This window comes from Mycteria americana, chromosome 3, assembly GCF_035582795.1.
Source record: "Mycteria americana isolate JAX WOST 10 ecotype Jacksonville Zoo and Gardens chromosome 3, USCA_MyAme_1.0, whole genome shotgun sequence".
Classification (NCBI taxonomy): Eukaryota; Metazoa; Chordata; class Aves; order Ciconiiformes; family Ciconiidae; genus Mycteria; species Mycteria americana.
This window is the reverse complement of record NC_134367.1, coordinates 3,919,662-3,944,497: the sequence shown is the minus strand read 5'-3', so window position 1 is coordinate 3,944,497 and position 24,836 is coordinate 3,919,662. Positions and strand designations below refer to the sequence as shown.

The 24,836-nt window shown below is 51.1% G+C and overlaps 1 protein-coding gene across 1 annotated transcript; it reads left to right on the top strand.

Annotated features, from left to right (window-relative positions):
- Positions 1-1,969: 1,969 nt before the first annotated feature.
- Positions 1,970-24,318, top strand: FAM167A (family with sequence similarity 167 member A). Its single transcript, XM_075497701.1, has 3 exons — positions 1,970-2,185; positions 10,725-11,281; positions 21,555-24,318. Exons 2-3 carry the CDS (start codon positions 10,895-10,897, stop codon positions 21,816-21,818), a joined length of 651 nt encoding a protein of 216 aa, XP_075353816.1. The 5' UTR covers positions 1,970-2,185; positions 10,725-10,894; the 3' UTR covers positions 21,819-24,318.
- Positions 24,319-24,836: the final 518 nt, after the last annotated feature.

The window sequence follows — 24,836 nt, the reverse complement described above, 5'->3', positions numbered from 1 at the left end:
ACAACTAAATTAAAAATAAACATTTACAGAAGAGGGAACGGGTAACAGTGTGTGGTCTGTTACTGCCATGAGATAGATGTCCAGCCTCGGTAGTGACACCTCTGCTAGTAAACTAACCCATGCTAGATCGTGTCTCTGGCCCTGAGGCCAACTGACCCTGCCTGCCCACGTCCGAGCAGTTAAATGCTCTTGGCTATCAAATCTGGGTGGCTGCATCCAACTTGTCTGTGGGGAAGGGACCCTGGTCTTGCCCATTCCTGAGCCATGTCCCAGGATTTCCTGCCCCACGTCAAAACCAGACCAGGGGCTATGTTCCACCAGGCTCCTGTGCCCGTGCCCATTCCTTGACACCATTCGGTTCATCGGCATGGACCCAGTTTTTGTTTTGATGAGATGTTGCAGGAAATGTTGAACGACCCATTTGCTGCTAAGAGCCTAAATGCAGCTGTAGGTCTGTGTCAGATGGTTTGAGCATGAAGGCAGCAGCTCTTCCATCTCCCTGCTCTCTCTCCATCATCAGCAGCCCCAGGAAGGGCGGGTGCAAGCCGTGGGGTGGCCGCCTGCAGCACAGTGAAAGATGATCACCAGACTGAGTTTGCATATCCACATCTGAAATCTGACAAAAAAAGGTGCTGGCAAAGCAAAAAAATAAGTAAAAAATTGCATTTACATCAGAAATGTGAAAACGCTGTTCTTCACTCTTTGGAGTCTGCATTGCCGCGTCTCGCAGGGCGGCCGCTCCCCCTGTGCTCGGTGCTGTACAGACACAGCATCCAAATTACTGGGGGGGGGTCTGGGACACCCCCGGTATGGCTGGCATTTGAAGGGAGGTGGGAAATCCCAGCCCTGTGATGTGGTTTGTAAGGCCCTTGTTGGGACGCTGGACTCAGGAGAGGGCTGTAAATCTCTCCCTGATGCCCAGGGGGGAGAAGAGGGACAGTTTAGGCAGGAGAAGGGAAGGGTAAAAAAAAAAAAGAAGGCTGTGAGCAGGTTTCTCTCACACAAGCTGAATGTGGGAAGGGGCCTGGATAGTTAGGTGTCGATGGCCAACACTTAACCCTTCGCACCACCAGGTTCACAAACACGGCCAGTGGTCCTGAGACCACCAGATGTGCAATAGCTGCACGTGGGGACAGATGTGTGGGTTGCTTTCGAGAGCTGTCCCCAGGCTTCGAGGGGTTAACCTTCAGCTCCTGGTGAAGGAAGAAAACCCTCCCTGTCCCCTGCCTTCGCTTCTGGCCCCGAGTCAGCCAGCAGCTGGGGCACATGCCTCTATCAGTCCCTCCTTGGAAGCAGTTAAAATGGTTTCCAGCCCCACGGGGGGAGACGTGGGAGCAACAGGCGCTTTCCCAGTACAAAAGACAGGCAAAGGCTGGTTCTGAGCTGGTTTCTGTCCAGGGATGGATGGTGCCAGCAAGCGAGTACTAGCCACGGTGCCCAGAGATACCCAGCCCAGGGCTTCCCGGAGATGCTGATGCAGCCTTGCAAAACTCCCCTCCACACACACGCTGACCCCTGGGCAAGCCGTGGCATCTGGAAAACGTTATCCCAAAGCTCTCCCGAGTGCCAGAGGACCCCAGGCTCCTTGGAGAAGGGCTCATAGCTCTCCGTGGCGTGCAACCGCCGGGACGCCAGCCCCGGTTCGTGTCGGGAAGAGCCACAGGCTCCTCTGGGAGTACACCAGCTCTCCGGGCATCTCCTGCAAGCCTTTTGGGTCCCTGCCCTCGACAGCACCCCTTCATCCCTGTTACCCGTGCCGAGGGCATCGTTACCCCTCCTCCCTCGTTGGGGTGCCGGAGTCGGAGGATGTTTAGGACCCAGGCTGTGCAGCTCCTCCCTTTCAGGTCTCTCCAGGGTTATTGCTTGGTGGGAGGTAGGTTCAGGGCTTGGTGGTATGAATGAAAGAGAGAGAGGAAATCTGGACTGAAAAGCTCAAACTGGAATAGCTCGCCTGTCTCCAGGCAACAGGCCTGACGCAACCGCTGGGGAAAAAAAAAAAAAAAAAACAGTCCCTTAAATAAAAAAAACACACACACACACAGATTTCTGAAGCGAGACGGAGAGGAGGATGAGACAGTCTCCTGAAGGCACTGGTGACACTGCTCTGCAAATACCAAGTTGGAGACCCGAGGCGGAAGGAGGGAGCCAAGATGTCCGTGCAATCTTCCCTCTGACTTGGTCCCCGGTAAGTTTGTTGCTCCCATTTGCTTGGCCGTGCTGGGGCTGGGGGAGAGCTCAGCCACCCTGGGGACACCCCGCTGCACCCAGGACGGGAGCTGTCGGAGAGACGCCCGGTGCTGGAGGGGACCCCCGGCTTTTCCAGCCCTGCAGAAAGGGGTAGCAGCAAGGACCAGGTCCCTGGGGAGCATCGGGGGGAGAGCGATGGGGACCCCGTGCACTGTGAAGTTCAGCACTGGGGTCTGGTGTGCAGGCTACGGCGTGGCGGGGCTGGGGGATTGCATTGCGTGTCCCCCTCAGCCACAATCTCCTGCCTTGCTGAAATCCCCTGGAGATGGCCGGCACGGTGGCTCCCCATTGACTGGGACGGGCTGGAAATCAGGGCAGGGTTTGAGTCCTCCTTTAACGATGAGGCTTGTGGATTTTGCTCTCAGCTGCGAGTGGTGTGGGGGTACTCACCACCTTCAGGGGGATTTTTCTGCACTGGCTGGGGCGTAACGGGGAAGAGTCTGGCCAGGTTTTTGGGACGATCACCTGTTGCTCCCCCTGCCCCCTCCTCGAGATTTCCCAGAGCCCTGGAAAGGTTTGTCAGCTTGTGCAGTGCAGACATAATGGGATAAAGCGTGGTGGCCTCACAGGGCGTAGCTACCTTTGATTTTTGAAGCAGGCACTGTGTGCTGAGCAGAGCGGGTTTCCACCTGCTCAGGTCCGGCCCTTGCAGCTCACGTTAACCCTGGGGGGGGGGGTTGGAAATCACCCAGAACTTCTTCAGAGCCCTTTATAACAGCTTGGGGCTAATTGCTAAAATAATACCGTCAGCCCACACCCCTCCCAGCACAAGCGCTTGTGCAGCCCCAGCCAGCGCACCCCAGTGCAATGCACACCTCTGCACCCACACCACCCGAATCGCACAGCCCGCACCCTCTCCAGTCCACGCAGGCTGACACCTCTCCCGCAACGGGCACCCGGGCAGGGCTAAGGAGACCCTTCCCTGTTTTCCTGTATTATTCGGCACCGCTCTGCCTTTTGGAGCTTTTCTATATCAGGGACCTCAGTGGAGAGGGAGGGGGGGGGAGTAAAATGGATGAAAACCAAGTGCCTTGTTTCCAGGGAGGATCTGTGTCTGGCTGGTACCGTGTTATCTCGGCTTTGTCTGCTCATCCCCTGTATCCTATGGACTCCCCACTTTTCAGTGGGAACAGCCTGTTTTGGCTGCTATGGGTTTTCTCTCTGCCAGCCATCATTTCAGCATACTGGGGCTGTTGCTGGTATTTGCATCTCAGGTCTCCTCCGCTTTCGAATGCCCGCTGCAGTGGTACCTCTTCATGGGGGGATCTGTACAACACAAAACTGAAGCAGAATGGGAGGGATCCGGCACCTCCCGGGCTCCGGGCTTGCAATAGCTCCGCAGCCATTAGGTGTTTGCAAAATGTAGCAGAGACACTGCAGGGGAAAAAAAAAAAAAAAAAACAACAAAACAACAACCTCAGGGTAACGTAGCCTTTCTGGGGGAAGGCAGTGAGGGTCTGTTTGCAACCAGCTTGCCTGAAATAATATTAAATAGCAAAGTGCAGCTCAGCATTGGGAGAAGACAGGTCTGAGTACAGGGGCTGTATGATCGTTGCTCGGGCAGCGGCCAAGGCGGGTAATTGGATGGGACAGGGAGCATGCAAAGGGGATCAGGGGATCTCTGGGGGGCTGAGCCCACTCCCCCGATCACTTTAACTGGGAGCCTCAGGGTCTTGAGTGGGAGCTGGCCCTGGCATTTCTCTCTGGGGGGGGTGAGCTCAGTGCTGGGCAGAATGAAGCCCAGCGAAGCCGGAAAGAGGTTTTTTTCTGAAAACATACCCTTCTGCCTTCCGTGCTGCATTTAGGGAAAAATAACTCCCTGTGCCAGTCTCCTGGGAAGAGAGCATTTCTCAGCCTGATCTGGCTCATTCCCAAGGAGTCCCAGCCCTTCGCATTACCCTGGTTGCACGGGCACAGAGAGGTCCCTGCCTGCTCTGTCTGCTCTTTCCTTGCTGAAACGTGGCTGTGCTTGGGGTGGCAGCAGGGAAAATAAGGGAAGGAAGTGGCTCTGCCAAACCACAGGTCCTTCGGGGGCATCTCTGGGGACAGGTCAGGCGTGCCATCTCCAGGATTGGGTCCCAAAACCTGCTAGGACCCTGGGGCAGTGCATGGAGAAGCAACCCTTGCCCATAATCCATGGCTCCCTTCACCCCAACAGGCCTTACCAGAAGATAACTAGGGTGGGCAGGGTGTCTTCACCAAGAGGGTGTAAACTTGCCTTTGCTGCTGCTGCTTAATCCCTTTCCTTCTAAGAGTGATTATACCTGGTTTGGACTGATGGGCTGAGAGCATTGACCCCCTCCTGCTTCCCAGTTTGCGAATGCTTCCCACTCACTGGAAGACCGGTTTGCGGGAATGCCAAATATCCGGCAATGCCCATCTTCATGCAGGATTTCCCCCTGCCCACTGGAAATCTGCCGATCGATGGGAGCTGAGCTGGTCTGAAAATGGAGCTGCCAGGGTCCATCTAAAGCAGTCAGCAACCTCAGTCCTGCTTCCTCGAAAGGAGCCTGCTTGCTTTTGTGCAGGGGAGGCAGGAGGGACAACACGCAGCTAGGCAGGAATGTATTTATTGAAGCAGGTTCTGACTCTGCTAGTGATGCTGGAGGTGAGCCTGGGAGAAATACCTTAGGGCAGGGAGTGCAAATTGGTCCCCTGTTAACTCCGCACTTTGCTCGGCTCCTCTTGTCGGCTGGTGGATTGGCTGCAGTCACCCACTGCTCTCCCCTCCTCCCTTCATTGCACTGTTTGGGGGTCTGTCCGGGGGTCATTTGGGCAGAATGTTTGGTCACTGTTTGGGGGTCTGTCCGGGGGTCATTTGGGCAGAACGATGTGGCAGGGTGAAGCCTCACCCTACGCCAGGTCATACATGAATGGAAATCCCCATTTCTTCCTTCTTGCCCCTGTGTATCTGTGAATGCCACGTCTACATCTGAAGGGCTGCTTCCCTGCTGCTGACCTTAGCATCTGAGTTATCTGGGAGGTCTTCTAGGGGCTTGTTCATGGCAGTAAACGGGCAGGAATATCCAGGTGCGCTCAGGATCCCATTAAGCAGGGTGCTGTCCCTGTACCTCAGCCCACTGTGTGGGGCAGCTCTGTGACCGCCTCTCCAAACCCCTGCAAGGGCATTGCATTCTGGATCAACCCGGGGACAGAAACTTGGCCCTGGGCTTTTGTCATGTGCTAGGCTGGAAGTCAGGTCTCCGTGTGTGTGAAGGGACACAGCCAACGTGGGCAGCCCTGCAAGGAGGTCTGAAGGAAGAGTCACCAGACCTGCGCTCCGGCTTATGATGCCCAGCTTGGTCACTTTGATGTCTTTGTCCTGCCCCTGGAAGAAAGGCTGAGCTCACAGCCCACGTGAGTGTGGCCAGGAGGTCTCCATGGCCACTAGGTCCAGTGGGCACTAACTGAGGGCTGGGGGCTCTTCCATAACCTCGCCAGCCTTGCATGGACAGACCCCCGTCCATCCTGCCCCAACCATTCCGAGCAGGCAGAGAGCATCTGCTCCTGACAGCCCCAATTTCAGCAGGGGCCTCTGCCTGGAGGGGGTCCTGGCTTCAGGATCGGGCAGATCTTCAGGTTGCTGGAGCCTTCTCTTTCTGGGGGGAGGAAGGCTGAAGGTCACTTTGGGACAGGCAAGAAAGGCATTTGGGAACCAGGTCAGTTTTCTGCAGGAGAAGATTTCAGGTGCTACAGAAAGGGATCGGGTGTCCAAATCCTGGATAACATCTGGCTCTCCTCTGACTCTGTGGGACGGCCAGGGGAGCGATTTGCTGTCCAGCTCTGCAGGAGCCTTGTGCAGAGCAGCCGTGCTGTTTGGGGGGGCTGTGGCAGGGAACCCCAGGGTGAGGAAGAGCCCGCTCTTCCAAAGCTCACACAGCACAGCAGCTCCTCTCCTGAGCAAAGTCATTTTGGCATGGGGAAAGGCACGATTCACGTACAGCCTCCCTGAAAGGGAATCACCAGCTCCAGGGAGCTGCAGCGTTGACCCAGATGAGTCTCTCCTCCCTTCATTCGCTGCCCGGGGCTTTGGCATGTCCGCTGTCTGGAGGATGCTCTGGAGCCTCCATCCACCACCCTGCAGCAGCCGGAGTCCTCCCTTACTCCATTGCTATGGCAACCCCCTTGCACAGGCATCTCCTCCTCACTGCCCCGCTGCCAACCTGCTGCAGACCTCCGCGGGGTCAGGATCCCCACCCCATCCCCGTCTTTTTGCTGTGCCAAGAAGGAAAGCAAACACGGCTCTCCCTGCACGGGGTATGCACGCCGGGCTCCGTCCCCTCAGCTCTTGCTCCACCGCGGTATTTCTCCAGCCCGCTGTTTCAGGCTCAGGGTCCTCCTTACTCACTAGGACCTACAGAGCTCATTTCTGATGTTAGCAGGTGCAGTTTAGGGTTTTCTTTTGTAGGAGATCAAGGGATGTCTGCATGGTCCACAGGGTGACACCTCTGCAAACCCTTGGAGCAAATGCCTTGCAAACAGTCAGGGGGTTTGCACCCCAGACTCCGTGGATCATAGAGGGTGTCCCTGCACTGATGATAGTCAGAGCATGGGGACCCGGATGAGATGGAGAGACCTGAAGATACCAGAGGTGAATCTCCGTACGTCTCTGAAGATCCTCAGAGCTTTTTTCCTAAAGGCCAATTACATGAACTGCCTACTCAGTGAGAGGGAAATTGAGGCATAAAAAGGGCTGAAGTGCTTTTCGAAGGTCATTAACAGGCTGAAACATTACCTCTACCCTGTTTAACTCATGCCAGAAGTGCTATGCAGGCAACCCTTCATCCTGCAAAAGGAATTCCCTCGACCTGGGCTTTATCTCATACCGAGACCCTTTTTTCTTCTCAGAGACTAGATGAGCAAAGTAATATAGGCTTTTACAATCACTGCTGCTCCTCTGCAATAAAAAATTGTATTACAGTAAGCTGAAGTCCACCAGGAATAGTGAAGAGAGCAGAATAATTTGCTCCCCACACCTCTGCCTTGGCTGATAGTTTTATTTATTCTGCTTTTTCCCCTCTCGTTTCCATCCTGAGTGTTTCCCCCTTCTTTTTTTTCTTTCTTCTCCTAGACATCTTGCTCCCTAGCATGTGACCTTCCAAAGCACTGTGTGTTCTTATTTACAGCCCTTAATTTAACAGGCTGTACCTGTGCTAGCACATACCAACCAACGCTGCTTTGTGAATGCCTCATGTTCAAAGCTGACCAGGGCACAGAGATGGGGAAGGTACAGACGTACAAAACTTCTCAGGCACGTAAAACTCCCGCAGGGTAAAAGGCTGTGCCATCTCCCTTTTGACCACGAACAGCATCTGAATTTATTGTTATCCATCATCAGTGATGGTAAAACAAAGCTTTTCTCACACCCCTGTACACCTCCCTGTGCCTCCCAGTACATGCCCCATCACACCAGGTTTGTCAGGGGATGTTCACATGGGTCTCCTGATCCCCTGCTCTAATGCATGGGGAGGGATGTCTGAGGGTGTGTGATGGGGACAGGTCTTCTGCATCTGCTTCGGGGTTGGAGGAATGGCTGCGGTGGGAAGTTGCGGTGGCAGATTGTGTTGCTGGACCTGGTTTCTTAGAGCATAGGACACCCCATGAGCTTCACAAGGTGTGTCTGGCGTGGGAGAGGGCAGGATTTGCATCGCTGACCTGCAACCATGCAAAAGCCAAGCCTCAGGGCGTGCCAGCTCCATGAGTCTTGGTGTGGTAGGACGTCACACCCCATCCAGTTTGACAGTCCTGTTATTTCTCCATGCTGGTTGTGTGCTTCTGCTAATCCCTTTGCATTACAGCTCGCAGGGTCGGTCAGTTAAGCTGATTTCTCTGATAGAAACCTAACCCAATGAAGAAATTAAAGGGTTTTTTGTTGTCTCAGTGACCTCATGTGTCCTTGTGCCTTCAGGATTCATAGGATTCATGCAAGGGAAGGGGGAAACCCCTGAGGAAAAGGTCTTATTGAGCAGACCCTCACCCCATTTTGGTGCTGAACTCCCGTTCCCCCTAATTAGGCATGGCATGAATGCCCTGAGCCTGGCAAGTGTGATAATGAAGACAAATCAAGGGTTAATCACTTAAATTCCCTTGCACAGGCCAGCCTAAGGGGAAACTGAGACTGGGAGAGGTCTGTTGATTTGAGCCAGAGGCCAGGTTTGTTCCTGGGAATTAGGTAGCTCTCAGGCAGCAAACAGGTTTGTATTACAGCCTCGCACACAGAAATTTTTCACACGCTTACCACTTTCAGATCTCTTTTCCTACTGCAGGTCTTTGACCCAAGTCCAGGATATTGATAGGAAATTAGAGGTGGCTCCTTTCTGCCATTTTTGAGTTTGTACAGGTTGGGGAACAGACTATTTAGGGGGTGCCCCTACAGGGTGAATGAGAAGTTTTGTGTTGCACCGGGGAGGAGGTGAAGGATGGGTTGGATCAATGCCCCTTTTAGGGTAGAAAAATCAAATCCCTCCAAAGCTGCTGGGAGGTAGTGATGGGGAGGGGGAGATGGCAGCAGGGTCGTGACAAAGGGGGGGCTCCAAACTGCTGTCCTGTTTTCATGGTCCAGTGCTGTACATGCTAACTGAGCTGTACCAGGGCTCAAATAGCAAGGGCCTTTCCCACCTTTCCCTGAGGATTTTATACATGCTGAAGACACAAGACGAAAGAGTTTGTGGGGGCTCTGACTTGTAGCTGTGGCATTCAGAAAAGTCAGCCTTACTATAAAAATATTGTCTTTGCTAGGGGTTACCAAATCCAGTAGCCCAGTGCAGAGCTGCAGCAGACTATTGGGCTGCTGGTTTTGGCCACCCCTAGCAATCTCCATCTCAATGGACAGAAGAAAAGCTCAGAAGTGAGGTCTTTAAAGTCGTTAGGTGTTTCCCTTTATTGATTACAGCAGGCTGGAGCTGGAGGCAAGTGAAATTCATCGCCATGCCCTCAGCTCTGCAGAGCATCCGTGCAAGAGCTGGTGCAGGACCCGACTCTCTGACAGGGCAGCCCTCTGCTTTCCCCTCCATACCATCTATTTTTTCAACGGAAGAAGGAAAATTATTGCTGCTCCAGGCATGAGAGCTGTTGGCTTCAACCTGATATAGTATCTGTGTTTGCTCCCGCTCACCGTAAAACTCTCATTAACATAAATAGGAGCAGGAACAAGACTGCAACATGACTAATTCTCCACCCCCAGACTGTCTGTGTGTATATTATCAACTCCTCGTTCAGCTCATGTGCCTGTACCCAATTGTGGGATAAATCTTGCTCTCCGTTGGTGTTTATTTTAAATTGAATCTTCTTACTGAAAAGGTTCGAGAGGCATAATTATGGTCTGGATTTCAGAGTTACACATGTCTTTGTGGGAGCAAATAGCAGGGAAAAGAATGGCTGAGTAACTCCTATGGCTGCGGTTTAGTGCATCCAGCTAGAAAGCTGCATATGTCCTGGCTGGTCTTTCCGAGCATGTTACCGGGCAGGCAAAGAAGTATTTTGTTTTGTGTTCAACATGTAGACGAGAGCTCTGGATATATTCCTAGCTCAGCCACAGATGGGCGTACGAACTTGAGAAAGCCTCTTATCTGATCCTACCATCAAATGAATGCAGAAGCTGCCTGAGCTTAACTCTTGTGGAGTTGTTAGAGTCCTCTGGCCCACCAGGTCCCACGGAGGCAGGTTTGGTAGCCCAGCTTTGGCAGGAGGAGCTAGGAGTTTTCCCAGGACTCTGTGCTAGTCCTCCATCAGAGTGTTTTTTTCAAGGGGACCATTGGGAGCATTCCCAGTGGTGAGACTGGATGTGTTCAGTGATGGCAACCACAAGTCTCCCTGGGCGCAGGCATCTGAACCCAAGCCATGCCAGCACCCCAGTTACTCTCACACTTGTCCGGGGACCATGCCCCTGCCCTGAGTCTGCTGGACAGGAGGGAGCTGAATGGGCTGCAGATTGGGCATCTTTAGCAAACCTAGACCTAAACACAAATCTGTAAAACTGGGGGGGGGGAAGCCACTTTTCCCAGCTTTCCTTTTGGCTCAAACTCTTGGGAGAAGTTTGGGTTGTCTTACTTCAACTGGTCCTGTTTTGCCCAAGTGGAAAGATGTAGGTTTGCCAGCCAGGAAATCAGCAAAACAGCACGCATAGACACTCCGACCCCCAGCAACAGCCATTGCTGTCTCCAGAGGACGTTGGGTTGTGTGATACAGCTCCAGAGGGGGGTCTGTGAATGTGTCTTGTCCTCCTTGGCAACCCTTTCATGGCCCCTTGAGTCAAGACTGGAGTTGTAGGTAACCAGAGCTTCCCTAAAAGCCAGAGCCTGTCTGTTCCTGCCCCAAAAGCAGTCAGATAGCTCAGGTGAGGTAACACTCCCCAAGAGCACTTTGGCACCATGCCTCTCCCAAAGCCCTCGCTCCCTCCATTGCAGCAGGAGCCGTCTCTCCCTTCTCGCTCACTTTTCCTTCTCAAACTGGAAACCAACCATCTGCTTTTCTTCCAGGTGTTCATCCAGGGCCAGCGTGGTGCATGAGCAGGAGCCACCACCACCCCAGCTGTCCTACAAGGGGCTGTGTTTGGCACGCTGCAGGAGCTGGTCCAGCCCTGAGGGTTTCCCACCTCCATCCCTGGCCCTTTGCAGCACACGCCTATGCCATTTGACTCCCAAAGAGGATGTCTCTACCCAAAATCCAAATAGAAGAGGCACTGGACAGCACAGATGCTGGCTCTGGAGGTGCTGCTCCTCCTGATGACCACCTGAGGAGCCTCAAGGCATTGACAGAGAAGCTGAGACTGGAGACCAGGCGCCCGTCCTACTTGGAGTGGAAGGCGAAGCTGGAGGAGCAGGCATGGAAGAGCCCCCAGCCGGCAGGAGAGGAGGAGGAGGAGGAGGAGGAGGTGACCAAGGCCAAAAAGGCCACAGGGGAGACTGTCCCCTTGAGGAAGGTGCAGCTGCATCTCAATGGGACCCCTGCCCAGGACAAGGTGACTCTTACCTCAGGGAGAATAGGTGGCTTTGAGAGCATCGACGAAGCTTTGACGTGGCTCAGGAAGGAACTGGTAAGTGGTTTCCTGTCCCTGTTAGATAGCACACTTTTTCAAGAGGGGGAAAAAAAAAAAGAATGAGGTAACAAGCGACTCCTTGTTCCTACCTGCCTTCAGCCTCAGGTGAAAAGCCAACAATCAATCATTGCGGTTTTTGTAGCTGGTGGGAGCAAGAGCAGCCGAGAGAAGGGAAAAGGCAAATGTCAGAGCACCCACAACCTCAGAGAAGGAGCTGAGTCCATCTCAGCATCCCTGCTGGCATCCAGCAGGCTGGGGAAATATGGTAGCTTGCACTAGTTCGGACTTTTTAGTAGTTTGCCCCCTCCCCTGCTTCTCTAATTATATCTCAATGCTGAGATGAATACAGCAGGTATGAGCACACCATGAGTACATGGGCACTGCTGGTGCGATAGCCCTTCTCTGACGGGCATCGTGAAGGGGTGCTTCGTCAGGGCCGTAGCAAGGAAGCGTGACTAGGTCCATCCCCTGCATCTGCCCTGGCAGCTTGCGGCTGTCGGTGGTTTAGGAACTCCCCCAGCGGGAGGTTGTATGCTGACCGCTGCATTTAACATTCATTAGCAGATCTAACCTCCAAGTGTTGGCCTAATTCTCCCTTTTCTTTTTTTTTTTTTTTTTTAACTCATGACTCTCTATAAGGTCTTGTGGTAACCTGTTTCCCCCAAGTCACTTCTGCATTGTGAGACCAAGTGCTTCCTTTTGTTTCAAACTGTTGTGGAAACCCCTTGTTCTGACCGTGTAATATCTAACGAATAATATTCCTTTTTCTGCTGTATGCATGATGCCAGACCCTTATCTCAGACCCCTCCTCATCCAGCTCTTACAGGTTCATTGTCTGTTGGCTCCTGCTTCATTAGAAGCCAGTCCACATTTCTGTCATCCTCCCATCCCAGCCTTGGGCCCTATCTTTCGCATATGTTTATTTCTGGTAGTTATGAACCGGTAGCTTCACAGAGAGGAAAACAAGACAAAAATGCTACATCTATGCTAGGGAAATACACAGACCCAAGGCATGGGTGCTGGAAGCTCATCTTTTATATGTTGTGTTGCTATCACAGTCTTTGGCACAAATTTGGCCTGAGCCAACTAGTGCTGACTTAAGTAGCTCCCAACCCAGCTCAGGAGTCAGTACAGCCTGGGGATCATTCCCAGGAGGAAGTGTGGACGCAGCACATCTTTTCTGGAGGCCACAGAAGGTCGATAGGATGGCCATGACCAGATTTCGGCAGCTGTTTTCAGGGCTGGAGAATGGGCTCCGGTGCTCTTCACAAGTGTAGGAGCAAGCAGACACCAAGACCACGCTTCCAGTGATCCTTTCCTTCTCCTCACTGGAATGAAAAATCTTTATTAATTGGCCCACATGACTGGAAACAACTGATGTCACGTGGCTTTGTTTCTGTTGCCTAATTGGAAGTTTGCCTGTGAGTCCCACCAGCATTTGCAATTGTATTGACAGAAGAAATATTTTCAGCAGGGTCCCAGGGAGCTGGGACATCACTTGCAGTTCAGATGCACTTGTGGAAATGTTCCTGTGCAAATTCCTGTGCAAAACCCTGTGTTTCTGTTGCTTTTGATAAGGACTGAAAGCCTTTGAGGAAAACTTCTCATGCACAACAATGAATAATAGCTTTTAAAAGTTCTCTGTGACTTTTGCGCCAGAGAATTTTTATTTGCCCACTTTTTGTTGCTCTTGCTGTATTTGCCCAGCTAGATTGATCTCTAGAGAAGATACTTACAGAGGTGGTTCTGGATGTCACAGTTTTGGTGCCTGAGACGTTTCTCAGGACCATGGCTTTCACAAGGCAAGTGCAGTGCTTTCAGGAATCGAGGACTATTACAAAGAGTTTTGAGCTGATCTCCTACAATCACTTAGTGCTCTGGAGAATCTCAGCTCCTGATCTGAGACCTGAATCTGGGTCTGTGCTTGCATCTGTGTTGCAATCTTAAATTCACAGTGCACCTGATGTAAAACCCAAGTCTCAAGATGCCCAAAGACAGGAAGAAGCAGATTTTCCTTCTCAGAGCCCCAGATTTTAAAAGGTTTGATTTGTTCTTTCAGTTTCTGCCCATGATGGAAGTATAAATTGTCTCAGAGTCTGATTCTACCCTTTAGACTGGGGTGTGGTATATAAACAACCATCTGATGAAAACTCAAAGTTTAAGTTAAAAGAGGAAAAAGGTCAAGGCAAACCCTAATTGTCCCTCACTTTCCATTTTCCTGCCTCTTAATTATACCAGTCTTTGCTGGATCTGGAAGTGACTCATGTAATTTAGAACAATTTCCCCAAAAGAGAGCATGTATTTGACTGGCCACACAGCTAAATAGCTATGTTGGAGGCACTATTGTTGGATAAGAGCTGCCAGCGAACAGTGAGAATGCAGCGAGGCCATCGCATCACAGGATGCTGGAACAAAAAGATGCATTTCGTGTTACATTTTGAGGGTGAAACCCAGATTCTTTTCAAATAAACAAACAAGCTTCCACACATCCCAACACAGCCAGGATTTTTCCTTGTCTACCCCCATGTTGTGATAGTAAAGCAAACGGGAAGGTTTCAGAGCGGGATATGGTTATGTCTAAGTTTCTACATTTACTTAAGGCAGGAGCCAAAGCCAGAAAGAGCAGCATCCCTCAGACAGCACCCTGCTCGAGGCAGCCAGCAACCCACACCTTGGGTAAGGTCACCCTAAGTGGCAGTCAATCTTTCTGGTCTGGTTTAACGTAGGAGACCATAGACCTGGGAGCACCACGCAACCCAGCCTTGCCCCAAGCAAGCGTGAGTATCCCGGGCAGCTTTCTGAAGATCATCCAAAAATGATCCAGTAGTCACAGCTGGGGTGAAATCTGCCTCCACCGTGCTGTCCTCTGCTGCAGGGTGAATTCTCCTCCACTCTACACCGTCCTTCATGAGAAGTCGATTTAGAGTATGTAGGATTAATGAAAGGGCAAAAGCTGGTGTATGTGGAGATTTCTACCCAGGAAAGAAGGACACCGGCCCATGTCCTTACTGAGTGAAATGCAATGATGCAGGCATGCAGCTCCATCACCCACTCTGTGCAACCCTCATCACGGCTACCAGTGTGCTTAGGCTGGGTTATTTCAACAGCATGGCCCCAGCATGGTTTTGGCTTGTACCAGTTAGCACCCTGCCAAACAGCTAGAGCTTCAGGAGTTTGCACATGCTGGGGACTGTTCCCAACAGGCAATTTGTATGAGACCACCCAGTTTTGGAATTAACTCTATCCCAGCCAAAACCAGCAGAGGCAGCAAAGTGAATTTAGTAGTACATATATGCCCGAACTTCCCCTTGGCCATGGTGCTACAGAATGGGCCACGGCATGGGTTAGGTGCTTGGTCAAGTGACAGTCCAGGAGTGCCCAGCTTTAAAATTAAAGTTGCCTGTAAAACCTGAAGCATTACTCCCAGTTCACACAAAAGGGGTCATCCAACACTGCAAGGAATTTGCCTCCGTGTGTCCAGAGTCTGCTCTGGTTCAGGTTCAGCCAAGTTCAGGCTCCTCATGTTCAGAAGTGAAGGACAAGCCCGAGGTCTTACCGTGTATCTGCTGTTCTTGGTCTTTCACCCCACATGACCTCTCCCAGGACCTGATTCTGCACATCAAGTCCTCGCCCTGGTTTATAGGACTGACATATGTCCACTGAGCTCCAGCCAGCCGTGTCAGCTGGGACCTGCTGAGAATCTGGCCCGGAGAAGGTGATTTATTCAGACATGCAAACTCCTGCTCTTGTTTTTGCGCTGAGAGGCTCTGTGTAGGTGTACGAGCAAATTGCAGCACTCAGCATGTGCTGAACCACCCCGGGGCTGGAACATTTCTCTCCCCAACTCCTCCTGCCTCTTCTTTGCCCTCGTGTTTGCCTTTGCCCTGTCAAGTGTGGCTGCTCTTCATCAATGCTGAAAGTAGAGCCCTAACAGCCAGGGCATGGTGACAGACCCAAGGATCACAGTGGTCAGATTGTATTTTCTTCTTTGTTTTTGAAATTTGTCAGGTTTTACAAGTTCTAAAATTAAGCCCTCAAAGCCCTCTTCCTCCTAAATGTGGTTAAAGAACAAAACTCTGCTATGAACTGGGACATCTTAGGACAGTTCTGACCTCGTCGCAGTAGGAAAATACATTTTCCATCTCAAAGTCACCAATGTTTGGCACTGAAATCTGAGGTGTGTGAGCCAGAATGCAGGAAAGACTCTTGAAAAGGGACACAAATGTCTGATGCTCTCTCCTGGGAAATCATAAAACACCTATGTCCTGTTGGTCAGACATCTATTATTAAACATTAACCGCTATTATCTCTGTTTGGGTTACTGATATTGGCTGAACAAGTACTTAAGTGAATTTAAACAATGATGTGGCACCAAAGCAGTGTTGACATGAGCCTCGCTGCAGATCACTGTGGTTGTTCAGAAGTGGAGAGGAGGAGGAGCCCAGAGCATGGATATGGTGATGGATATTGGCCTGCACTGGGAGTCCTCTGCTACATAGCAGGTCCAGGAAGGATTTTTCTGTATTTTTATTTAAAGCAGTGAAAGGTCATGGGCACAGGCACCAGAGCCGGGTCATCTCTACTGTTAAATTGCTAGAACAGCAGCACAGTTTAGGAGTTATCACACAACAGGACCCACGTAGGATACAACATAGCAGAGATGTAACTGCAGCTCTCAGAAATGATGTGCTCTTCTCCTGTGTAAGCCCACATGCAAGTCCACTGAGATGTCCCTCTGTTCACCTCACTCAGATGCTAAGCTGCCAGGCTTTTCCTCTGGCAGTGAGCTTTCTGCTAGGTACAACATTCCTAATCCTGGAAGCATTTTAGCACCCCTTAATTTAACAAAAACCAGAGGTAACTACCTCCCTCAGGAACGGCAATACGATTAATTCTGAAGGAGTCAAGACAGACTAAACTCAACACTGAAGAAGTGTGAGATTTGGGACCCACGTCAGGGTCTGCATGTGTCAGCTGGCAAAGGTATCCTGGACTTTGGTGGTGTGTAACTCCCAGGCAGTGCAGAAGGAGATTAGATACCTCGTGTGGGGCTGTGGGTTGCACCACAAGGGCGTGAGCACCTAAAATTAGCCGTGGCAGGGTGGCATCTGAGCATCTTTGTAGATGAAGCCTCAAACCAAAACACAGACTTAACTGACTTCTCTGAAGTGTTTGGCAAGGGTCTAATAACTGGCCTGTGCTTCTCCATGCTTGAATTCAAGTGGCTGCACTCAGTTAGGAAAGCACCAGTTTACATTTAAGTTCCTTTTCATCTTTTGGAAATAAAAAGGACTAGCTCCATGGGAGCAGCCACTTCTCCACAGACATCACCCTGAGCTTTATGGGCCACAAACTGGGATGCTGTCCATGGGTCACTTCTCTTTTGGGAGAAGGTCCCAAGGAGCTCCACACGTCCATGCCATGCCAGGCTCTGCTGATACATCCCCCCATAGCAACGCAGGGAGACGGACCACTGGCAATGGGAACATTATTGGTCTTCCTCTCTGTGACCATATGGTTAAGGCAAACTTGAAGACAAGGCTACACCCTGAGCTCTAGGCTACACCCTGAGCTACTTCTACCTATTTGGGCTAAGCCACCTAGACTGGACACCTGGCAAGGATGCATCCAAAACTTTCTCTCCCTCCCCCATATTAAACATCCCTGGGAGACTCTGAGGCTCAATCCAAACAGAAAATCCTTCCTGGGTTCATAAGACTTTAGGCCTCTGTGGTCCAGCTTTGTGATTCAGCCTAGGAGCTGCAGTCGCTCCTCTGCCAGGAAGGACCTGGGTTTGGTTCCCCCTTCCACCCAGGGAAGATCAAACCAGCAGCTTGTCCATCCCACCAGTGTGCTCCAACCATGCAGATGAAAGGTAGCTCTTTGCTTGTTGGAGCTGGGCGTGCAGAAAGAGGCAGAGTGTGTTAAAAAGTGGTTTGTGTGAGCAAGACATACCTGAGGCTGTTCCTGCATTTGGCATGTGAGACTCGAAGGAAGCAAAATGCATGGCTTCTGCTGAGTGCTCCCCATGGGTTTCTCCAGGACATTGCACAGAGTATGTGGGATCATGCGGTCGTCCCACACAGATGAACTGGTGCGTTGAGTTACACTGTGGTGACTGGCCCTGTGGGTGAACTGTGTAAACCAAAAACCCACAGCTTCCCATGATGTGGCCCCTGTAATCCCATTATTTCTTTCCAGGAAGCTTTGTGGAGTTTTGCTTACCCGACAGTGCTCCTTTTAAAAAGAGATCATTAATCATTTCTAGAGATGGTTTGGTCCTCAGCATGGGATGGATTGAATGTTTCTAGTACTCATGAGGAACCTCTGGGAAAGAGAAGGAGAATGGGGATTTCTGGGTTCAGACCCAAACTCTGCTAATATTCTGACTGGTTTTGAACAAAGCAAGGTTTGACGGGACAAGTCCACGGAGGGAGGGCAGGGTGTTTGCATCTCAAGCTGAGCCTTGGCAATGAGCAGGAGGAGCGAGAGAGGCTGTGCCCTGCAGAGCAGCCCACCCTTCCTGCCCATGGTGGGGCCTTTAGTGCTCTGGTCCCCACCCAGTCATCACCCCATGGGACCTGCCTCCATGGGACCTATCACCATGCAAGGCACTCCTGAGCCCTCGAGAAGCCGAAGGGGCCTTCCAAGGGGCACAAGCAGTGACAGCCCTCATCCCCTGTGCCATCTCCTCATTGTGCATGTCATCCTTTAGTCAACCATTGCCAGGTTTTGTTCCTCACCCATCTACCTTTCTTTCCTGGAGGGCAGAAGAGGGCTTTATCCCCCTGGGACAGCCCTGGCTAATGGTGCACATCTGACAGGTCACCCTTGCTTCCCTGTTCAGCCCCAGAGCACAGCCAGGCAAGGCTGTGTCTAAGATGGTGTCACAGCCTCGGTGATCAATGTAGATGGGTGGTGGGTTTGCCCCGTGCCACGTTGCCCTTGGCTGTGGAAGAGTCTGGTTCCTCAAAAGCAAGAACCGGTCAAAAAGTGGAAAGCTGGCTTGCAAGGGAAAAATAGCAATTTCCAACTCACATCCCTCTCCGCAATAGCCTCGTAATTTTAGAGGCCATTTTAAACCCTTCTTGGGTTTGTTTGCATTTTTTTACATTCCTCAAAGCATTTAATGAAAGCATTTGTTGACATTCCTTATGTAGCTTGATAAACTGTCAAGAAAGAATGACCAAGGGTCAGTCCAATAATGCCCACAATTGCCTTCCTGATAAAATGTCAAGTCGCAGCATTCATTGTGAAACAGGGAAAAATATCAACAAAATGAATTTTTTTTTCATTGCAACTCACGTGGGAGAAGAAAAACCTGCCGAGTGGCATTACTCTGCTGGGGGCACAGGATATGAGGTCTGCAAGGAAACGGTGTTTTTTTGAAGAAGGTAAATGGCTACAACCCTACCGGATTTCACGAGAGAGAAAGAGAGAGATTCACTCTGAGATTTGTACACACAGGCAACCAAGCTGGAGTCCAATTGCTGGCTAAGAGCATCAGGCAAGGTCCTTCCTGGTGCCGGAGTGAGAAAAGCCTTGCTTGGCTTGGATTAACTTTCCTTATACTCATGCCAGCTCTCAGCTTGGGCTCTGAGCACAGCATTGCAAAGGGCTTCCCAACAGCTGCAGAAAACAGCTGGAGCAGAGCCAGGCTTCCCTCCAAACCCTTCAGCCTCCTCAGGTGGCTGCTTCACCTTGCTGTGAGACTGGCAATGCTGCAAGGGGCAATCCCGACGTCTTTGGAGGCATTGCCTGGAGAAGGAGGGATTGTGCCGCAAGCTAGAGCAACCCCAAGGCTACTCTGGTTGAAGGCCTTGTTGCAGCAGCCCATGTATCAGGCATGGGAAAGATCTCATGTAGAAATACCAGGGCCACCTGTGGAGCCTCTTGAGGGGAATTTTCCCTCCTCCCTTCCCTTCTGCAGCTTCATGTATGAGCCGCCAGATCAGGAATAAATTTATCCCCCACCCCAGAGCTACATCTGGACCTGTAAACTAAACAGCTGATTTTCAGGCCTGGAGGCAAACTGGTATGGTCTGGCCACGTCCATGCTGTTAAAATCCAGACAAGGTGGCTGCATCCCAAATGCCTACTGAGGATGCATCCCACTGCCTTAACTCCTGAAGAGTGCCTATGGGGAATTGCTTGGGAGTGTGAGACCTGGCCTCAGCTCAAATGGTGCCAGGACCTTGCTTGCAATCAAGTGCAGAGACTTCGTTGCAATGCACTAATGTATTGCTATAGATGTAGTCTGGGTCTGTTTCTGAGCTCGTTCAAACCACAGGGAGCCAAGAAACTAGTGATGCAAACCAAAGTGATGCAATTTGTGCCCAGGTGGCCAAGAAAGCCAATGGCATCCTGGCTTGTGTCAGAAGTAGTGTGGCCAGCAGGACTAGGGCAGTGATCGTGCCCCTGGACTGGGCACTGGTGAGGCCGCACCTCGAATGCTGTGTTCAGTGTTGGGCCCCTCACTCCCAGAGAGACATTGAGGGGCTGGAGCGTGTCCAGAGAAGGGCAACGGAGCTGGGGAAGGGTCTGGAGCACAAGGCTGATGGGGAGCGGCTGAGGGACCTGGGGTTGTTGAGCCTGGAGAAAAGGAGGCTGAGGGGAGACCTCATCGCTCTCTACAACTACCTGAAAGGAGGGTGTAGAGAGGTGGGGGTCGGTCTCTTCTCCCAGGTAACAAGTGATAGGACAAGAGGAAATGGCCTCAAGTTGCGCCAGGGGAGGTTTAGACTGGATATTAGGAAATTTTACTTCACTGAAAGGGTTATCAAGCATTGGAACAGGCTGCCCAGGGAAGTGGTTGAGTCGCCATCCCTGGAGGTATTTAAAGGACATTTGGATGAGGTGCTTAGGGACATGGTGTAGTGGTCGTCTTGGCAGTGTTAGGTTTATGGTTGGACTCGATGATCTTAAAGGTCTTTTCCAACCTATACGATTCTGTGATTCTGTGATTCTGTGAAAGGAGCCAGGTAAAGGATGGATTTGGGGTCAGGGCAGCTCCACAGTGCAGCTGGAGATGAGCTCAGGGCATTGTCTCATGCACTGAGAAGTCGATGAGGACAGCACATACCCAGGGAGACATTGGGAGGGAAAAAAAAAAAATGCAAACAAAACAAAACCAGAAGCCTTGGTACCAAGGTGCTCCTTCCACTGCCAGTTCATGTCCTGCGATGGAGGCAACACCAGGGAAAGAGGTAGGACATCGCATCGGGGCAGGTGTAGGACTGTTTTCCAGCCAGTTGTGCTCCCTCCTTGTCTCCAGTAGTTACAGAGAGATTAAGCAGCAAGGTTTGCTGAGTTGTTCGACTTCTCTCCCACCACTCTCTTTTCTTTGTTGCTTGCGGTTTGTTGCTTTTCTGTGAGGAGGGATGTGAGGTGAGATGTGGGAATTGTCTTCTTGGCATCTGCTGTTCTAGCTCTGCCTGCTTCTGTTCCCCAGACAAAGGCTGATTCTTGCACCAAGTGTTTGCGTCCTTCCTTCACCACCCCCAATATCCTGCGGCAATAAATTTTCTGCTTAATTATAAATTGGAATTTTAAAAAACCAAGAAAAGCTCTTTTCTTTCATCACTTCTGAATCTTCCACCTTCCGAAGTTAGGTGCCAGGGGAGGAAAAAACCTCCAAAACAGTTAGCTCATTAGCCTGCAGGATAGTTGTTCTCTCTCCTGTGGGAAAACATGGAGGTCCCATCCTGAGAGCCACTTCAAATCGGCGAGATAAGCCATGGGGGATGTGGAGGGCCGTGTTCCCAGCTGTTGTGAACCAGCCCTGATTTATGCAGGCTGGAAACCCGGGCCAAGTATTCGGGGATCGGTTCTCTGGGGTTGTTTTAATTGGTCCTTTCCACCTCTAATTGCTACTTCTCACTGTGGCTGCTCCCTTATGAACAAAATTAATTTGGGCTTTGCTTAAGGTTGAGATGGAGGCTATGAAACCTGTGCTGATGGATACCTAAGCTAACAGCCTTGGCAAGGCTGGCTTTAATTCCAGTTTCCTGGTGCTCCTGAAAACCTGAGCAGGCACAGACTTCCTGAATGCTAAAAATTCACCGTCCTGAGCTGGTATTTGACTGGGATGCATTGCTGGCTTGGAAGACCCCCATTTCCCTCCTAATTCTTTGCAGTGGGGTAGCATCTCTAGATGAGTTACATTTCCTATGATTTGGTGCAGCCTCTAGCAGCATGCAGCATGATGAGCAAATCTGCTGTGCCCTTGCCCATACCCTCTTCCCTCCCCACCCTCCGTCTTGTGTTTCAGGCAGAAATGCGCCTGCAGGACCAGCAGCTGGCGAGGCAGCTCATGCGCCTTCGCAGCGACATCAACAAGCTGAAGATCGAGCAGACCTGCCACCTGCACCAGCGCATGCTCAACGATGCCACGTACGAGCTGGAGGAGAGGGATGAGCTCTCCGACCTCTTCTGCGACTTCCCCCTCGTGAGCTCCTTCAGCCTCTCCACGCCGCTCAAGCTCATTGGGGTCACCAAGATGAACATCAACTCCCGCCGGTTCTCGCTGTGCTGAAGGGGGGAAGAAGAGGGAAGGATGGGGGAGAAAGAGAGAGAGGACTGGGCAGTGCCAGGGTTCTCTCCGCCTGATGGCTGGGCGAAAAAAGGCCAAAGAGGGGCAGAGGGAACAGGAGCAAACAGGGAACCCACAGCTGGTCTTGGTGGCAGGGTAGAGCAGCAGAGCTGGGCACTGAGACGGCACAGAGATGCTCGTTGAGAAGACAAGACCTGCATGGAGGAAGCGTGGAGAGCATCTGAACCCAACATGTGCGCTTAGCCTGCTCCTTTGCAAAGTCCCTTCTCCTTCTCTTCCCCCCACAAGTAACTAAGAGAACGCAGCTCCAGTGCGGCTCTTTGTACTCAGAAATCAAAAGGGGTGTGTGTCAAAGACCAACCACAAAGCAAAGCAAAATCCCTTTTTCCTTCCCCTTTACCTCCTGCCAGGCTAGAGCTGTCTCTTCAGAGTCACTCTCCTCCCTGGATGTCTCCTTGGGCATCAATCCTCAGCCTCTGCTGGCCCAGGCACAGGGTCCCTGGGGCTATTTCAGGTAGGAAGATGATTTCCAGTGGAACGGAGTCCTCCCAGCAGGTGAGGCACTGTGGGTTAAATGGTATGCAGCTCCAAGAAGTGGTGAGATGTGTTTGTTGACTTGCTCTGTTGAGTCCAGTGTACTCTAGCTTAATTTTGCCTGTGGTATAGATTATGGACAGATCATGGACACATTTATATAGAGACTCCAGCCAGCCAGAAGTCACCTGTGTGCCCTAGAAGTTATACCCAGAGCAATACGTGTTCGTGATCTTGCTGTCAGCAGTGGCCACAAGACACCGCGTGGTTACCCCCACAACCAGTAAGGCAAAGGAGGTAACCTACACCCAAGACATCTCATATCAGAGAAATCACCCCCAGGCTAACATTCCCCCAACAGCAGCACCAGCAAATCCTGGATCCTCTGTAGCAACACACATCCATCAGAGAAAGGAAATTCAAGAGGAGAAAAGGGACTTTTGTGTTAATGAACATAAAGTGTGACTATAAAATTGAAGGGAGAAATATTGCTGCCGTGAGCTTTGGACCTGCAGCAAATACATGGGATTCCCTCCCGGCTTGGCAGTATGTAAGATGGATGCTGTATTTTCTTGCCTTTCAGTGCACACCGCTGCACACCTGCCTGTACGTGAGACACCCATGGTGTAGCCCAGCAAGGGCAGGGACTCAAGACATCTAGCCATGGCAATCTTGGGACACCTAGCATCCAAGACAGTCTGTCTAGAGGGAGCGTGGGTGCCTCTAGGCTCTCCCTCCTGTGCCAACATCTCTCCTGGCCACGTCGGAGCGGTGCAATCTCTCAACCCATCACCCCAGCCCAACTCTGCTCTCCGCCACGTGCCCAAGCAGAGAGCTCTGCGGCCGAGTGAACATTGTGTCCACGCAGCACCAGCCCAAGCCCTGGGGACGAGCCAGAGATGCGAGCCAGCGCTGAGCTGCAAGCTGTGCGGCTGTGTTGACGTGCCTGTACCTGACTGTGTCTGTAAGCTGTGTGTGTGCATAAGTTGTTGTGTGTGTGCACGTGAGCCCGCAGGATGCCTCTCTTAGGAGGCTGAGTGGTGGACCCACATCTTTGTTCCCAAACATGACGTGAACCAGAAGCCTATGAGACTCTTCCACGCCTGGGAAGATGCAATGAGGCTTCAAGACTTGGGGTTTCCACAGAGAGCTTAGGTCAATGCAGAGAAGACAAATAATTTGTCTGCCTCCACAGGTGTCCGTGGGAGGAACAAATTAACGTCACGAAGGGGTTCATAGCCACATGGGGCTAGGGACTAGCAGGGGACTCTAGAGCTGAGATCAGTCCTCTATTTCCCATAGTACGTAACCCCTCGGTGATGCCTCCCCCTCCACTTCAAAGCTCACTGAGTATCATTTCTTTCTGCTAAGGAAGGAGGTATTTTGGGCACTGGAGTTCTATCTATACCAGTAAGTTAATCAGTGCCATGCCTGGGTGCTGAATCTTGTGCTGCCCAGGCAGTGAAGGTTTAATTGGATTGTGGCCAGACTGTCAGTTGGCCTCTGGACAAGACAACCAGCCATGATGCCGTTTAGTTTACTAGTAGAGAAATAGCCTTATTTCCCCCTGGACATCTTGAAAAAGAAAAAAAAAATCTCATTAAAATTTTTCTTTGTTTACTTTTTTAATAAAAAAAATTAATCAATTCATGTCCCACATGTTGATTTTCAGAGGCATTTTCGATCAAAAGATAGCAATGACGACTTTTCAGTGAAAATAATGCCTTGGAAGAGGGGGACTGGTTCTCCCCAGGATCACCTAGAGTCAGCTGTAGGGTGGACCTGCCTTTGGGCTCTCGTCTGGTAGCCGAATGCAGGAGGTTAGTACAAGCACAGTCTTAGGAGGTCATTATATGTGGCATTAGAAATATCAGACGTCTGGGTTCCAGACATGTATTTTCTGCATTAAGGGGAATGGGGGATGGTTATAACTGCCAACTGTTCGTTGAAATGCACAATTTTTTAATTATAAAATTATGTCTGTATTGACTTCTGCCTCTGGTCTCTCACTGTGTTCAGTGGCTCCAGCTCTGCCGGGAGAGCAGTCGGGGAAGCACCAGTCTGGTGTTTAGGGTTTACAGGTGTGCAAGGTTTCCAGTCAGGTTTCTCTACCCATACACATCACTGGGACACCCCTACGGCTCCAGCAGTCTGGAGGAGATGGGAAGAAATTAAGGTGGGAACACTTATTACATATTTGAACAAAAATGTATGGGAAAGAAAGCCAAAAAAAAAAAAAAATCACTCTTTTATGTTACGTGCTGTTTGGTTAGTCAGCCACTGAGTCAAAAGCAGGTCCAGGCACTTAAAAATATATCAGGTTAGGGAAGAAAAACAAATAGAAGTATGTCTGATTTTTGCTAGACTTTGTTTAAAAAAACCAAGTCATCCAAAGGTTGGGTGGGCCTTGAGAAACATGAGTTCAGGTCGCTGCTCCCATCACAAAATTCCCAGAAAGGAGCCACC

What these genes read in the sequence shown, in the direction of transcription:
- FAM167A (XM_075497701.1), top strand. Translation starts at nt 10,895, where the DNA reads ATGTCTCTACCCAAAATCCAAATAGAAGAGGCACTGGACAGCACAGAT. An exon ending in CGTGGCTCAGGAAGGAACTG is followed by an intron (nt 11,282 to 21,554) that starts GTAAGTGGTTTC and finishes CTTGTGTTTCAG; the next exon opens with GCAGAAATGCGCCTGCAGGA.